The sequence below is a fragment of the Pieris brassicae genome, chromosome 6 (genome assembly GCF_905147105.1).
Source record: "Pieris brassicae chromosome 6, ilPieBrab1.1, whole genome shotgun sequence".
In the NCBI taxonomy this organism is placed as follows: Eukaryota; Metazoa; Arthropoda; class Insecta; order Lepidoptera; family Pieridae; genus Pieris; species Pieris brassicae.
In genome coordinates this window covers 16,730,633-16,746,544 of record NC_059670.1, presented here as the reverse complement: position 1 = coordinate 16,746,544, position 15,912 = coordinate 16,730,633, and the positions used below count along the sequence as shown (strand labels likewise).

General features: G+C 31.3%; 1 protein-coding gene across 1 annotated transcript; it reads right to left on the bottom strand.

The window, feature by feature from the left end:
• Positions 1-725: 725 nt before the first annotated feature.
• Positions 726-14,799, bottom strand: LOC123711070 (gem-associated protein 5-like). Its single transcript, XM_045663474.1, has 18 exons — positions 14,448-14,799; positions 14,201-14,360; positions 13,791-14,007; positions 13,117-13,708; positions 12,336-12,518; positions 11,363-11,644; positions 10,646-10,829; positions 10,229-10,391; positions 9,387-9,543; positions 8,958-9,097; positions 7,769-7,890; positions 6,264-6,438; positions 5,000-5,287; positions 4,127-4,274; positions 2,825-2,904; positions 2,257-2,389; positions 1,506-1,592; positions 726-1,283 (listed from the first exon to the last, which is right to left on the bottom strand). The coding sequence occupies exons 1-18, from the start codon at positions 14,639-14,641 to the stop codon at positions 1,037-1,039; spliced, it is 3,552 nt and encodes a 1,183-aa protein (XP_045519430.1). The 5' UTR covers positions 14,642-14,799; the 3' UTR covers positions 726-1,036.
• Between the last annotated feature and the right edge of the window lie 1,113 nt (positions 14,800-15,912).

Here is a 15,912-nt window from a genome sequence, read left to right as displayed (position 1 = left end):
CAATTGTTTCGGCTTCCACAAACTTACACAATTACATAGTCATCATAACATATTCTTATATTTATTATTTTTACAGTTTACAATTTTTAAAGCACCAAATGTGTTGGTTGCCCTTGATGAAACTTTGTAAATTTAAAGAAGAGCGAAGCTTCCCTGTTACAGGTCTCCGACTTATTACGGAGGTCTCAATCTGAATTATATTGTACAACTAAACAGCTAAAGCTAAACAAATAATTTTGTTTTTTTTTTAAATTTTGTTATTGAAATATTTGTTATTTTTGCATTAGGTTACTGGAGTAAGTAAATATTAAGGTTTACGTTTTTGTAGGTAAAACATAAAAAATACGTAGCATTTTATTTTTATTGCCCTAAATTTGTCCCTTTTCCAGTGGAGACCTTTTTTAGTAGCAAAACTTATGAAATGTTAAAATTCTATGGAATGAAAAATCAGAGTATACATTAGGTTACCAAGAGTTCTAAAATTGAAATTCAAAAAAGTTTTCATTAGCAATGTTTCTGACTGGCGAGTCCTAAACATTTTCAGTGTTACCCACGTATTTTTAAAAGGGCATTTATTTTACTGGAAACTGGCATAAAGTTTGTGTATTGCCATTATATAAAAAAGGGCATTTACGTATAATATTGAAATAATTTTATAATTATATGTTTATTAATTAATTATATGATTATTGAAGTGATTATTAAATGGTTAATAATAAAAACAATTAAAAATACTGAGTTTTTATTATCACTAAAACTTAACAGTAATGAAGCGTATACACAACGGAATACAAAATCTAAATCTTGAAATAACTATTATTTGTTACCTATAAAAAAAACACGTTTAAAGATATACCTAAGACATTTTCAAACAGGTTATCAATTCCGCTTCATATACAATATCACAATTAAGGATCAGTTCGTGCACCTTAGCAGGGCTACACTGTAAGATCGAGTACTTAGTGACTTGATTTGCCTGAATTGTCACTTACCAATATTTAAGTCGGAGTCACTAACTTACAGAGGAACCCATGCTCTATACATCATTTGTCTCTGAACCATTTGTTTCTTTAACCGCTAGTTCAGTTCTTGTGGGCAAAGATTTAAGACTTTCACTAGGTTTTTCATTAGAATGTATCTTTTTTAGTTTATCATCCACATGTTCCGCGAATGTCTCCTGTCCAGCCATTTTGGCTAATTCAGAGGACAACATTAAATAACCTTCATCGTTTATTGTTGATAATAAAACGGAGGCTTGATACGCGTCACCGAGAATTATTTGGCTGTAAACAAAAATATAAATTTACACATTTATAAAAAACAAACAGCACGTATTTTTTCCATATTCTGTATATACTACTTTTTCATCTATTATCGCCACGGCAACTAAGTAAATTTTATTGGAATCCTCATATCAATGGGAGGTTTCAATCATCCATTCCAACACCAAACAATTATAATAAAACAGTAAAAGGCTTCAAAACTTTCGCTAAAAAACTAATTACCAAAAAGCAGAAATGGACAAACAGCCATTTTCTCGGCAGAACGCAGCCCATTTATGGAGGGTCTCCTCTGCTATACTATCCATGTGTCTGAAATAATCATATAATAAAATCTCGACTTAAATATAATATTTAGACCATTCATTATAACTTTTTTAAATCGGCCATGAATCTTGATTTGAATACAAAACATAGCGACTTTGCTATTAACAAATGGCAATGATTTTTGACTTTGATTTCAATAACAGATGTCAATGAAATCAAAGTCAAAAATCATTTATTCATATAGGTAACACAATGTACACTTATGAACGCCAATAAAAAAGAATTTTACATAAATAAAAGTAAATAATTACAGTAATGTTAAATTTACTGCCAGTTCTCAAATCAAGGGCGTAGAACGGAAGAGAATAATTGGCAATAAACTCTCCCCCACTCTTTTTAATCGCCAAGTTTTTTTGCATTACACAACGTTTGTAAGAAGCTGCAACCATTACACCATGTCCCACATGACATCTTAAGTAATAAATAAAAATAAAATAAATTAAAAACAAAGATTTGTCCTCTATCAGCAGGAGGAATTTTAAAAATAGGATTAACATTCTCGTGGGAACAATAAGCAAATACGTAGTCGAAATAACTAACATCGCCGCATACACGAATTCAAGTCCGACCAGTTACCACAAATAGCACTCGTTCACGTGTATCACGCATGGCCAGACAACGGCCCCCTCGCCATATTTTATAATCTTACCTTGTCTTAGCCAGGACGTAAGCCTCTAAAAAGAGCCGCCCTTCAACCAGCGCATTAACAGCTCCTTTGATATCGTGGAGACTCAACAACACCGCGGCCTTTCTATATACGACTCCACCGTACGATTCTGGCACTGAAATTAAAAACGTAGTAATTAATAATAGTATTGAAGCCTTAATGCTCATGTGAAATATTTTCCAGAAAACAAAGCTAATATTTAATAATAATAATAAACACAGACTGAATATACCATGAATATACAGTAAGGTTAAAATAAACAATTTAATTTTCATACAATATTATAGAGATATTAAGACAGGCCTCGTACAGGATATATTTTAGTACAAGTGGGTGTGCGTGTGTGTGTGTGTGTGAAAATATGAGGCATGGGGCTGTTGAAAGCTTAGGGTTACTAATTAAGGTTTAAGTTATTGTATTTTTTTTTACAAAATAAGCCATTTTTTTACATAATATTTAAAGATAAATTAATGTAAAAAAAGTTATCGAATAATATATGCCATGGATCAAATTTCAAAATAACAGGATACCAAGAAAAATAATTACTTACAAACTGTTTTCTCATGGTCGCCCTTCGCTGCCAACCTGTCCATTTGAGCGAGATATAACTGCATTGTATCTTTCCAATATCTGTAATCAGTTAATTTAATTTGTTTTAAGATATACAATATTATTGAAACGAGACACGGAACGTACTGTACTGAATATAAAACTAAATAATTGTTCTTAAGTTTAAAATTCAGAAGTACAGAAATAAGAAACAAAACAAAAGTTGTCTTTTGTTAACATAGCTTTTACACATTGAGAAAACACTTTTTCGCGTGCTTTACAGCGTGCGTGGTGCGAACGTCGGAAAAACTTAAATTTTAAATTATGTAAATAATTATAAGTTTATACATAGCTTCAATCCGTTTAAAAAGTGTTTTCTTAAAACAAAAGTTAGTTATACACTATCCCATTGCAAAAAAACTTATCTTTGTGTCTACTATGCTTAACACTTTCGCATTTATAATACGTAATTATTTAATTTAAAAAAAGATTCCGTGAAATTTCAAATCAAACCGCGTAGTATATATAAAACAGATGCTACTTTATGATTTTATTGATAATGATACCTATATAATTGTATTTTCCGCTTTAGATGTTAAACAATAGATAAAACAAATCAACTAATACTAACAATGGTTAAAAAGAATAGACTCCCACGAGACTGATAGAGGACAAATCTTTGTTTTTATTTATTATCTATTAATTAATAAGAGCAGTGTTGGCCTAGTGGCTTCAGCGTGCGACTCTCATACCTGAGGTCGTAGGTTCGATCCCCAGCTGTGCACCAATAGATTTTCTTTCTATGTGCGCATTTAACATAAGCTCGAACGGCGAAGGAAAACATCATGAGGAAACCTAGACCCAAAAAGTCGACGGTGTGTGTCAGGCACAGAAAGCTGATCACCTACTTGCCTATTCAATTCACAAACGATCATGAAACAGATACAAAAATCTGAGGCCCAGACCTAAAAAAAGGTTGTTGCGCCATTGATTTATTTTTTTAATTAATTAATAAAGATACAACGATTTTGTAAAACAAGAAACTTGGCGATTAATAAGAGTCGCGGAGATGTTATTGCTAGTTCTTCTCTTCCGTTCTACACTCTCGATTTGAGAACTTGCAGTAAATGTAAAATTAGTAGCATTTAATGTATATTTCTTTTTTTTTTCTTTGACGTTCATAAGTGTACATTGTATTACCTACATGAATACATGAATTTAATATTGAATTTTTGTATACATACATTAATTAAATACATTTTTTTACTCTAAAGATATAACAATATTATTTTTATAAACTTACTTGAATGATACACACGGAGCCAGGCTGACTAAAAATGGAGTCAAAAGATCGTTTTCGCTCGCGAATTGCACCATATTAGACATATCACCGCGTAATACCAATAACATCATGTACGATTCGAGCCTTCTTGCTTCTAAGTGTTGCTCCACTGTAAAATTGTTAAAGAATAATAATATAAATGCAATTTCAATTTTACAGCTTTAAAGAATCATAATTAGGAAAATTACGAAAAATTTAGCTACTCAAATTATAGAATTTGAGGCCAAACTTAGTAATAAGTTTGTCAAATAGCGAGATTTCGACTCTAATGTTTAAAGAACTTTATTTTTCATTACAAAATTATATTTTATTTACATGAGAAACTTAATATTATGTATATACGAGCGAGATACACGTCCCAATTAGTCTAGTAGATTCGCTTTGACATGTATCTTTAATTGCCTAAATTAATAAATTTTGAATTTGCTAAACGCTCTAATAATGCGAATTTTAGATGATAATTGATTAAATAATTGCACACCCTCATACCTAATTGACATTTCTTAATAAATTAAAAATAATTGTTCAATTATCGTCTATATACCACAACTATAATGAGGTATTGGTTATTTCTGCTTTGGTTGTATTTTAACCCTTTTAGTGGCATACAAGTTTTACCAATATATTGGTAAAAATGCCAGTGCATTTTATAGACAATATATTCCCGTTACAATACACAAATATTCAAAAAAAAATACAACATTCTCTTCAGGAGATTTATACTATGATATACTAACCTAATTTTTGTCATTGATGTTCATGTGTTTTATAAAACAAATTAAATATATATAAATATATAAATTTTCTGATTAGAAAAAAAAATCTGACACTCACTCTCCAAATCCAACACAGAATTGAAATCGTTAGTGCTCCCAAAAAGTTTAAGGAAATCCATTTGAAATTCCTCTTCATCATCCCTTACACTCATCTCTAGCATTTTCTCAGCCATTTTCCTCAATTTGGATGCATTTATTGGATATATTTGTCTCCCAATCGTTGGTAATAGGAATTTCTTGTGAGTCTTCACTCGCTCGGTGGCTTCCGTCGCTGTATCTTCAGATTTATCTTCTGATTTAATAGCTTTCTTCTTTTTCTTCTCCTTAACTATTTCGTGCTTCGTTTCTAAAAAATAAATTTAATACATAGTACATATTTATTGTAATATAATATTTAATTACTTTTCAATAAATAGTAGTAGTAGCTGTTTGGTTACAATAAAAAAAAGTGCGCGCGTACAAGTCAGAAGTGAAACTTCTTTGTAAATTAATTATTACTAAGTAAAAGCCCCAGTATATTATCACTTCATGTATTTGTATATATATATTCACACTGTTTACACACTGTATAAATGATAATGATAATATAAATTATTAAAAAATCTGAGTTTACTGCACTAACCGTCATGTGACAGAATTGCAATCTTAAGTTCTAATAAGTAACTAATAAACGAATACATCAACTAATAGGTATTTTTTTTCGATCTCCCTTTCTCAATCTTTCTCACTATAGCTCTCTCCCACCTCTCGCTCCATGACTGTGCGTGATGCGACGCTCTATCTCACTCTCTCTCAATCGGTCTCAATCGCTCTCTCCCTTTTCTTCGACAAAAACGCCGCACACGCGACGCTAACATTATTATTATTGCATTTCATCCGTAAAAAATTTACCCTCATGCGCCTAAAGAACTTTCACTTCAATAAAATAAATTAATGATTAATTAATATCCAGGAAGCTCTGTATGTATAATAGGTGTCTACTAATTGTTTTCATAGAATTAATAGAAACTAAATATTTTCTAGGAGCTGGAGACAAAATCACTTTGCGACTGCCGTGAACCCACTATGGCCATAGGAATTTATAATTTACACTTGACTTTAGCTCACGCTTTGTCACGTGATCGCCTTTGGGGCGGTACTATGCTTTTGTTGGACACATTAAACTCTTCAAGCATCCATAGCAAATGCCGCAAAAAAGGAATTCCTCTATCGCTAGAACTAACAGATTCAGAGGGAATCCCGAATGTCCAATTCAAAACCTTTTATAATAGGAGAATCATATTAAGCATACGTAAAGTATTTTATCATAGTTACATATTTACCTTCATAAGACTCGGCCGAAAAGTCTCGAATATCCCACAGGCGCAAAGAATAGTCGGCGCCGCCAGACAATGCCGTATTTGCGAGTTGCGGGAACGAAGACCATCCCACGGCCAAGGACTTCTGCGTGTGACCACCGAATATGTGCGTACACGCACCTTGGACTACATCCCATACCTATAGCGAATAAGAGCGTAATATTGAATCTTTTCCACACTGTGTAGGGTGTGTATTTCTGATCGATTATTAGTTTTATTAAAAACTGATATTTACAAGATATATGTATGTATGTAACATGTATAAATATTTGGGTAGCAAATATAAATTAACTCATTTTTATAAGAGCTTTGTCCTGGTCTAATAAAGTGCCTTTTTTACCAATAACAAGGACCCTATGACTTTGTAAGACAAAATTTCTGAACCTATTTAGAAATCTCAATCAATGCCAAATTAAAAAAAAAACTGTGCGTGTACTAGTGTACACACGTAAAAAGTGAAACTTCTTTATGACCTGATGAAAAAAAAATGAATGATGGTCAATAATATATAATATCTGCCTGAATGCATCGAAATAAAAATAATAGTTTAGAAATTAAATTAAACTCTATATTGTAATTAAAACTTGTTCAAAACATTTAATGTAAATTGTTAGGCATGTTTTCATATTAATACCATAACGCCTATTCCGGTTAGGATTTTCCGCTACAACTCCCGCATGCATTATGACGTCGTAAAATGGAATTAGCGTAGAAAGATCCACTCAATTTAAAAATTGTGCGTATACACACGTAAGAAGTGAAACTTCTTTATGACCTTATTTTTCGAAAAATGATCTACTATATGCAACTTTACAGAAATTGGTTAAATAAAGTTGAATTAGATAAAGATTAACAAAAGGCTTGTATTATCATAGACATGACTACAAATAACACAGTTATTTCATTTTACCTTATTACTACTACTATTTCAGAATTTCATTAATGTAATAGAAATATTACTATCATTGTTATGTATTTGTGTTATTAATGGGTTCGTATCTCTTCGGATCAACCGTGGTAGGGACAAGAGATGGCATGTAACGGGAAAATGTGACGCGTAACCGAAAAATGTGACGGTAATTTTTTTTACAACGCCGATAAAAAAGTTTCACTTAAAAAATAAACGTATGTCCTAAACGTCGTAAATTCTGCAGCGATCGGTAATCTATAAATCTTATTATGGCAAATAATGTAATGATGAGACAAGACAACGTGTTAACAATCAAATATTTTTTATATAATCAGTGCTACACTATACACTTATGATCGTAGAAATTTTTTAAAAAGATCCAAATTTAGATTTACTACTAGTTACGTGATCGAGAAGTGGCAAGAAACACTCCGCCACTCTTTTTAATCGCCAATCTTTGTACAAGGAACTGCATTCATTACGCCTGCTTCGCTCGACATATATGAAATTGGCAACCCATGAAAGATTCTTAGAAAATAATATTATAAAGTATACTTACTCGCACAGTAGAATCATCCGAGGACGAGAGCAAATAGTGGTCAATGTGAGGATTCCATGCCACTTGAATTACGGGGGCTTTGTGTCCTGCGAGCATCTTCCACGTCACTATCTTTGGGCTATCTGGAATATACATTTTCCTATTACGTATTTTTAACCAACTATAAAAAAGGAGGTTGTCAGCTTGATGATTTTTGGATTCGGTATGTTTATGCTGGATGTGCTAAATATCGTTAGTCGAGATATATCCAAATTTCATTATTTACAGTCGGATAAATTTTTCGGTTACTTTTTGGAAATTAAAAAGTGGAAACTAACTTGGAATTTGAGTAAATTACACTTTATGTTTATTACCAGTCAGAAAAATTATCAAAAAAAGTTTCATTCAGAAACAAGTATAAAGTAGGAAAAAATGGAAGGTAAATAAGTCTTGTTAAAAAAAAATATTTACGTATTTAGAAAACTTTACAGATTACTACTATAAAAGAAAATATATTTTTTAAATGTCTTATTAAGCCTAATAAAATAAGAAAAACTGCTATGATGGTTCTAAATTAACTATGACTCAAACTTAAAATAACTTTATTCATGTAGGTAACCAAGTACACTTAAGAACATCAACAGAAAATATGTTAAATTTACTTTTACTACCAGTTCAGGCAATAAGATCTGGCAACTCTCCGCCACTCTTTTTAATCGCCAAGTTTCGAGTCATACAACTTGTTTGTAAAGCCAGCCATAAATATTTACTGAACTGGAGCAAATCAATCTCAAAGATTATGATTATTTAAATAATCGTCGAATTTATAAAAAAGCTTTTTTGATTAATTTACTGTAGCAACACTAAGGTTTATACAAGCAATTGGCATGACATTTGGCCCATTATTAATTCATTCCTTTTAACTTTCTTTCCGGTAAATACTTCGTTTCAACGTAATTAACTTTTTAAGTCTGTAAACTTTTTTGGAAGTTTAAAACACGACAACACACTTTGACGACGACAATGATAATCAAACATGAATCATCTAAGAAATTTGTTCCAATAGTTTTTCGGAATATGGCGAAGTTTTTTATTTTATTGGTCAGGCTTTACATCATACACAATATTACAAATATATGTTCGTTTTACGATTTAATTTACACTTATTTAGTTTTCGAAAGAACTTTGCAAGATAAACTTTTATATTTACCTCCTTCATCATCATACTCAAGTATTGCAATAAGATTCTGCTTGTCCAATGAGCTGACAGCGATGAGATTCTGTAAAGGTGAGTCTTCACTGGAGGAAGATATCTGCTGTGGATGCCAATCCATTTTATGGATCATTTTACTGAAAATTAATTAGTTAAATTTAAAACATAAGGTCTAAAGAATTCAAACCCAATTTATGAGGGTAGGTAAAGTTACATATGAACTTACGTTACGTTACTTATATTAAGAAAGATTTGGAGTGGCGCCATAAATGTGTTAGCTGAGTTTAAAAATAATTACCTTAGAATAATTTTTACTAGTTAGAAATTGGTAGTTGGGAACACAAGGAAAGTTAAAATTTATATAATGTTCACTTAAGCTTTAAAAAATTAATTCTATGGCTTTAGTTATAAATAATTCATATTTACCTAAAGATAAAAGCAGCAGTTTGCATTTGGTGTTTCTCTCTATCTAATATTGCAATTCCACCGGCAATACTTCCCACTAGTAAGCCCCGCGAGCTGTATTGTACGGCACAAAGATTCCATTTATTGCCCTCCACTTGCACCGGTATTTGTATAGGATCTGAAAATATTAAGTTCAAATTTTCCTAAAAAATCTTGAAAAATAAGTCAAAAAGGCATCAAGGGATTAACGTTAAAATCAATAAAAAGCATTAGAGCTTAATATGAATAATTATTACTTGTATAGATTACTAGTATATACAAATTGAGTGCTCGAGAGCGGTTAACTCAGATCTAATTTTATCGTGAATAAAATATTATTTTTTAATTGCAATATCTTTCATAACGTACATCATGACGTACGTTATTGACAGGACGTGGCCACAACAACTAACCATTTACACGTTAAACAACGGCAAAAACAATCGTTTACATTATAAGTTCATTCTCTTTAATCTTTTATATGCAAAATATTGCAGCCCACGTTAAGCTAGTCGACGTTTAGTAAAATAAACTTTATTTACTATACAAGAAAACGAAAAAATAACCACTTCAAATAATATACTAGCTTATATAAAGTATCGTATTAAGTCAAAGGTCGGTATGGAATTAACGTGTACGTACGTAACTGAATAGCTATGGTTATAGTAAGGATAAATTAGATTTTTTGTACTAAACGGAAAGACAACACCATAAAACAGAATGCGTTGACTATACATATGGAATTTTTTCGTACTGTCCAAAACTGAAATTATAGTATTGACGTATAAAGGAAACAATACTTGACACGGCCTCAGTTTACTTACCATCATTGGAGTTCTTTGTATTATACATGACTAATTCACCACCCCCACACGCATATAACTTATCCCCTGGACCCCAGCTGATGGAGTAAACCCCTCCACGTCCGGCCGGTACCAGCAGACGAGCTGGTTTCTCACCTTTACCGCTTGTGTTTATTAGACCTACCTACAATGTAAATGTTGTGAAATTAACAATTTTAATATTATTTCTTACTAATAAAAAGGGAAAAAATACTTCGCACTTCCAGAAAGTAAATTTAAATTTAAAAAATTAGGAATGAGGTTATATTTTTTTTTTTGAAGTCGGTATAAAACAGGACTACATAAATTTAATTTACATTACGACAGCAATCTTTCCCTATCAGTCTCTATTGTAATAATATCTTAGCAACAAAAAGGGAAAAAATACAAATACAATACCCGAGATTCGCCAGTCGAGAAGGCCAATAGATCCTCTGTAGTAGGATGCCATGCAACAGTGAGTACTTTTCCCTGGACATTCTGCCAATACGTCCGTAAGGTGCCACTCGACAATGTATTATGGTCTTCATCTAGATCAGTTTCCCACACACGCACTGCGCCATCTCCCACACATATGGCATACCTGGAATTATGCGAATCCTTTGAAATATTTTTTGGTTTTAATTCTGGCAAAGAAAGCCAAGAAATTATATGTTCATTCATTAGTGGGTAGAAAAAAACCAATGGACAAGAAATCAGAAATAAAAAATGTTATAATATAAGAAATAAAATTAGATTGGGTGGAAGGAGAAGTTCCACCATCACCACCACCACCAATCTAAAATTTTAAAGAATTAAGTAAAGGAAAATTAAAATAAAACATAACTATTTATTAATGGAAAACAACATCTATAAAATTCATATGATTTTACTTGACTAATTTATATTACTATATTTGTTTCAAAAACTAAACAAAACGCAAATAAGTAAATATAGCTAAGTTATGACAGGATAACATTCCTATAATCATAATTTTATTAGAATTTTTTATTAAAATTAGAAGTTAAATTCAATAATAATGTATGCAGCCTTTAAGTAAATCATGATATCAATTTCAGAGGCAAACCAAAAAACTTAAAAAGAATTTCATACTTAATAGATTATAATAATACTTACTGCCTTGCATCATATGGACAGGGGTCAATCATATACACATAGCCACCAGCACTATTGTACTGTCCGAGACATTTTTTATTTTCCACTGAATGACATATCATATTCCTGTCTTGTGAAATAGTCCACACTACCCAATCCTCTTGTTTCAATCCATTGTCAGATTTCTCTTCAATTTTATCCTCAGACTGGTCTTTGGACTGTTGTCTTGGTGCATTTGTTGAGATGGCGTAGAGACCTCGTTTATGTAATATGTGTTCAACATTCCAGTGTAATTTGTTTTTGCTGGAATATATATTACTTTTAGAAATGAATCAGAATCGGGTTTATAAGACATTGAAAAATACCTTTTAAATAGAGGAAATGGAAATATTAATATTATTTTTACTAACTTTTTTCTGTATCTGTAGTCAGCCTGACAATAGATTGTAAACAATTATTAAGTAATAAAAGTGGCCTATTTAAAAGATTTATTGTTTTTATAATTTAGCATAACAGTACCCTGTAATTTTCACCCTTCTACCTCCAACTTCTATTTTTGAAGGCAATATTAGTACTGTAATAATATAGCAAAACAATCCTAGTAAGGTAAGACATTTGTAATGGCAACAAATATCTTATCCAAGTATTATAATAATGCTATATCTTTTTATTAGATTTAATTTAATCATTAGATTGATTTACAGAAAAATAAAGTGGCTACTTTATTTTAATTGCGATAAAAATCTTGTAGTCCAAGATTTTGAAATGTATATAATAAAACATAAAACTTTGAAATATCTAATCTATCTAAATAAATAGCATAACTAGCTTAAGATAGATGTTAAAAAAATCTTATTAATTTTAAGATGTTGGCATTCCTTACTTAACCTTGCAATTTAAAATATTAATCAAGGTCTAAGTTAGCTGTAAATGATTCGTGCATTTGTAAATTTTTATTCATCTTAATAAAGAACAGAAACAGGTGATTATTTACCTGTCTAGTTTAAGGGGATTGCACCTAAACAGCTCACTCCTGCCATTTGATATTAGTAAAACATCACATCGATACCACAATAATGTCGCCCACATTGGTGCTTTCAGTTTGATGTTTTTATTGTGACCACTGATGACACAGCTACTTACCAATTTGCCTGATTTGGACCAAATTCTTACACTTCTGAAATGTTACATTAAAAATCTAATTAATTTAATTCATTTCTATTTCTATTTCAATCTAATTTATTTCCCACTATAATTAATTTAGACATTAACAGTGCGCATACTCTGTAACTCTCAATAGTGAACTATTTAATGAGGTTTTGCAAAAATTGGAAATAGACGACGCCGATATATATCCTGTTAGTTATTGTTAAGTATAGATAGCGCAATTTGCTTATTTCTAAAAAATAATAGATCTGTATCTCTTTCATTTCTTATTAGTTAGCACCTAACAATGATTTGTCAAATTATTTTTCATCACTAGATATTTGTAGCCCTTAGTGCCTGGATATGATTTGTAATATGTACCTAACATTTGAGTAAACATAGATTTGCTTTTAGAATTATAGAAAAAAAATGACTTTTTTTTGTACAAATTATCAATAAAGCATTCTTCCTACGGATCTTTTAATGATAAAAGCATCATTTCCAGGTCTTGAAGAAAAGAGTGTACCAATTATAAAAGGCTAGAAAACTCACAGACCCCTATGACTAAACATCAAGTGTCCCCCCAGACCATTTGCTATTAAAGTATCTAGAAATTATTTATTTTTTACCCAGCTTTTCCAATAGAAGCTAAAAGATGTTTGTGTATATGAGTACTAGCCTCTTCCACTTTTTGATTAGAAGTTTCTTTATGATCTGAATGTAGTTTTTCTGTATTAAGATTTTCTTCAATAAAATTTTCTTCAATATCTCCATCAACTTTTTTAACAAGGCTGTGAATAGATTCTTCAGGTTCATTCTTCCTCTTTAACAGATCTTCTTTTAATTTTAAGCATTCACTTAGGAAGTCATCTTTATTCTCTTCTTTTTCTTCCTTAATTTTTACCCTTATTAATTCTGGTTTATATTTTTTGTGCCCAAATTCCTCTTCCTCATGATCTTTGTATATGTCGAACATATCATCTTCTTGAACTATTGACTGTTCAAAACTATCATCAGGCAAATCTTTTGCCAATCCTGAATTATTTAACTTATCTTCTTCAGTGCCGTCTAGTCTTATTTTAGCTAATCTATCAGATAATTGGGACTTAGCCTCACTTGTTTCTAGAGATTTTTGTAGTACAACCTCATATTGTGGACACCAAGACACACTTAATGTTTCTTCATTCTGCCCTCTTACTTTGTATAGTACTTTGCCTTTATCTGCAATAAAGACATTTATGTATATTTAGAATTATACACACATATTTCTTAGGAAATGAACCAATCTAAAATCTTTACTCACCATTCAAATCCAGTACAAAAATTATACCCTGTTTAGTACCCACTGCTACATTAAAAGGCAGATGGGGGGAACATGCCATACATGTTGGCTTAAAATTTTTTAGTAATTTATCATAACTTTTAACAACATTAGAGGCAATATCCCATTTGACTAAATTACCAAAGCTGCCAATTGTTAAAACAAATGTTTCATTAATATAACCCACTCCAACAACTTCCTGTAAAGTAATACTTCATTCTTAGATATACCTCTTCAACTAGGCATTTGAAAATTGTAATAAATAGCATAAAGCAATAAAATTTTCAAGTGTGTGTGTGCTTATAATCATATAAATTGAATATGTTAAATTTCCAATGTCACATACATTAAGTTAAATGTATAAGATAAAATAATAAATATAACCATATTACCTCATTTTCTTTGTGATGTAAGTCATGACTCTGCTCCAGTTTTATCTTGATACTTTTGTTTATTTCGGTAAATGACCATTGCTTTACTATTCCGTCGCCACTACCAGCAACAATACATCTCTTTTCAGGCCATTCGGGAGATATATCCACACTGACTATCCTATCAACAAAAATATCAAGGGGTCAGCTTTCTATATAAATATTACATGTTCAATGAAAAATAAATACTTTACATTAATTTACTTACTTCTCACCATGTGCTCTGTTAATGAAGTGTGTCTGATAACCCTGGCCATCTTCACCAGGTTTATTAAATGGTTTACAAACACAAAGACCTCTACTAGGTCCTCCATAAATAAGCCAGTTATCGGAAGTCACAGCTAAAACCGTTGTCTGAAACCAATTCGGCGAGGGAAAAAGTATAGTATCATCCATAATCATTAAAATTTGATTAACATTAAATAATCTAAATTTATCACTTCTAGTAGAATGTATAGCCGATAAAATTTAGAATATTCACGCAATGCTGAAATCTGAATTTTATGTTTTAATCACGATTTCTTATTTAAAAATGAACCGGCACCTAAACCTACGGTTAAATTTTTAACGTCACAGACCACAGTTATCACAGATCTAGACAGCACACACATTGTTTAAAAAAATACAAGACAATAATCATATGTTTCGTTTATTGAATATATATATATTTGCACAACATGAATTACCTATTCGTGAGTTAAGTTCGGTGGCGGTTGTTGTAGATATGCTCAGATATGTGTTAAATGAAATACTTTATTTGAAGCTTGCTACAACTGACTTTATTGTTGCTTAAAATAGGATTATAACTAATATAAAATTAAGGGTAGTGGGGTTGCGACGCTAACAAAAACTAACGTACCTTATCTTGTTTATAAATCTTAGAAACACTTCAATACAAGTACAGTCGACCTTTATGAAGGTGACATAACGCGTGTCTTCAATAAAATATTAACTGGTTTATTTTAATATATTAAAAAATAAACCTATATTTTGAGTAGAAAAAAACATTCTTATTGCGGTTTTTAAAAGTTGGCCTACTGGCTTCAGCGTGCGACTCTCATCCTTGAGATCGTAGGTTCGATCCCCGGCTGTGCACTAATGGATTTTATTTCTATGTGCGCATTTAACTTTAGCTCGAACGGTGAATGAGAACATCGTGAGGAAACCGGCTTGCCTTAGACCCAAAAAGTCGACGGCGTGCGTCAGGCACAGAAGGCTTATCATCTACATATCTATTCGATTAAAAATTGATCATGAAACAGATACATAAATCTGAGGCCCAGGAAGGCCTAAAAAGATTGTAGCGCCATTGATTTTTTTTAGCTTATTATCTCACATTCCGAGGTGACGCAGACAAAGGTAAGGAAACGTTATAGTAAAGGAAAATAACATTACATGTAACGAAATTTACATTGGTTAAAGGATAGGTTCAGCAGGTTATAAAACTATAGCTCTAATACAAAATACCACATTATGGAAAGGAACAGTAACTAATAAAATATACCATATAGAATACTTTTGAAGTGAAACTTCTTTAGAATCGTTGTGATTTCAAACCGGATGCAACGAAAAAACGACAGGTAAGAGACACAAATACAAAAATGTGTAGGATGAAGCCAGGGGAAAGAATGAGACAGAAATATACATACAATTTGTATATTATCGGTCTCTCC

Coding starts and splice junctions, on each gene's coding strand:
- LOC123711070 (XM_045663474.1), bottom strand. CDS start 14,641: ATGATTATGGATGATACTATACTTTTTCCCTCGCCGAATTGGTTTCAG. Junction 11,645..12,335: donor AATCCCCTTAAACTAGACAG/GTAAATAATCAC, acceptor TATATATTCCAG/CAAAAACAAATTACACTGGA. Junction 4,275..4,999: donor TTCTGTGTTGGATTTGGAGA/GTGAGTGTCAGA, acceptor ACAATTTTACAG/TGGAGCAACACTTAGAAGCA.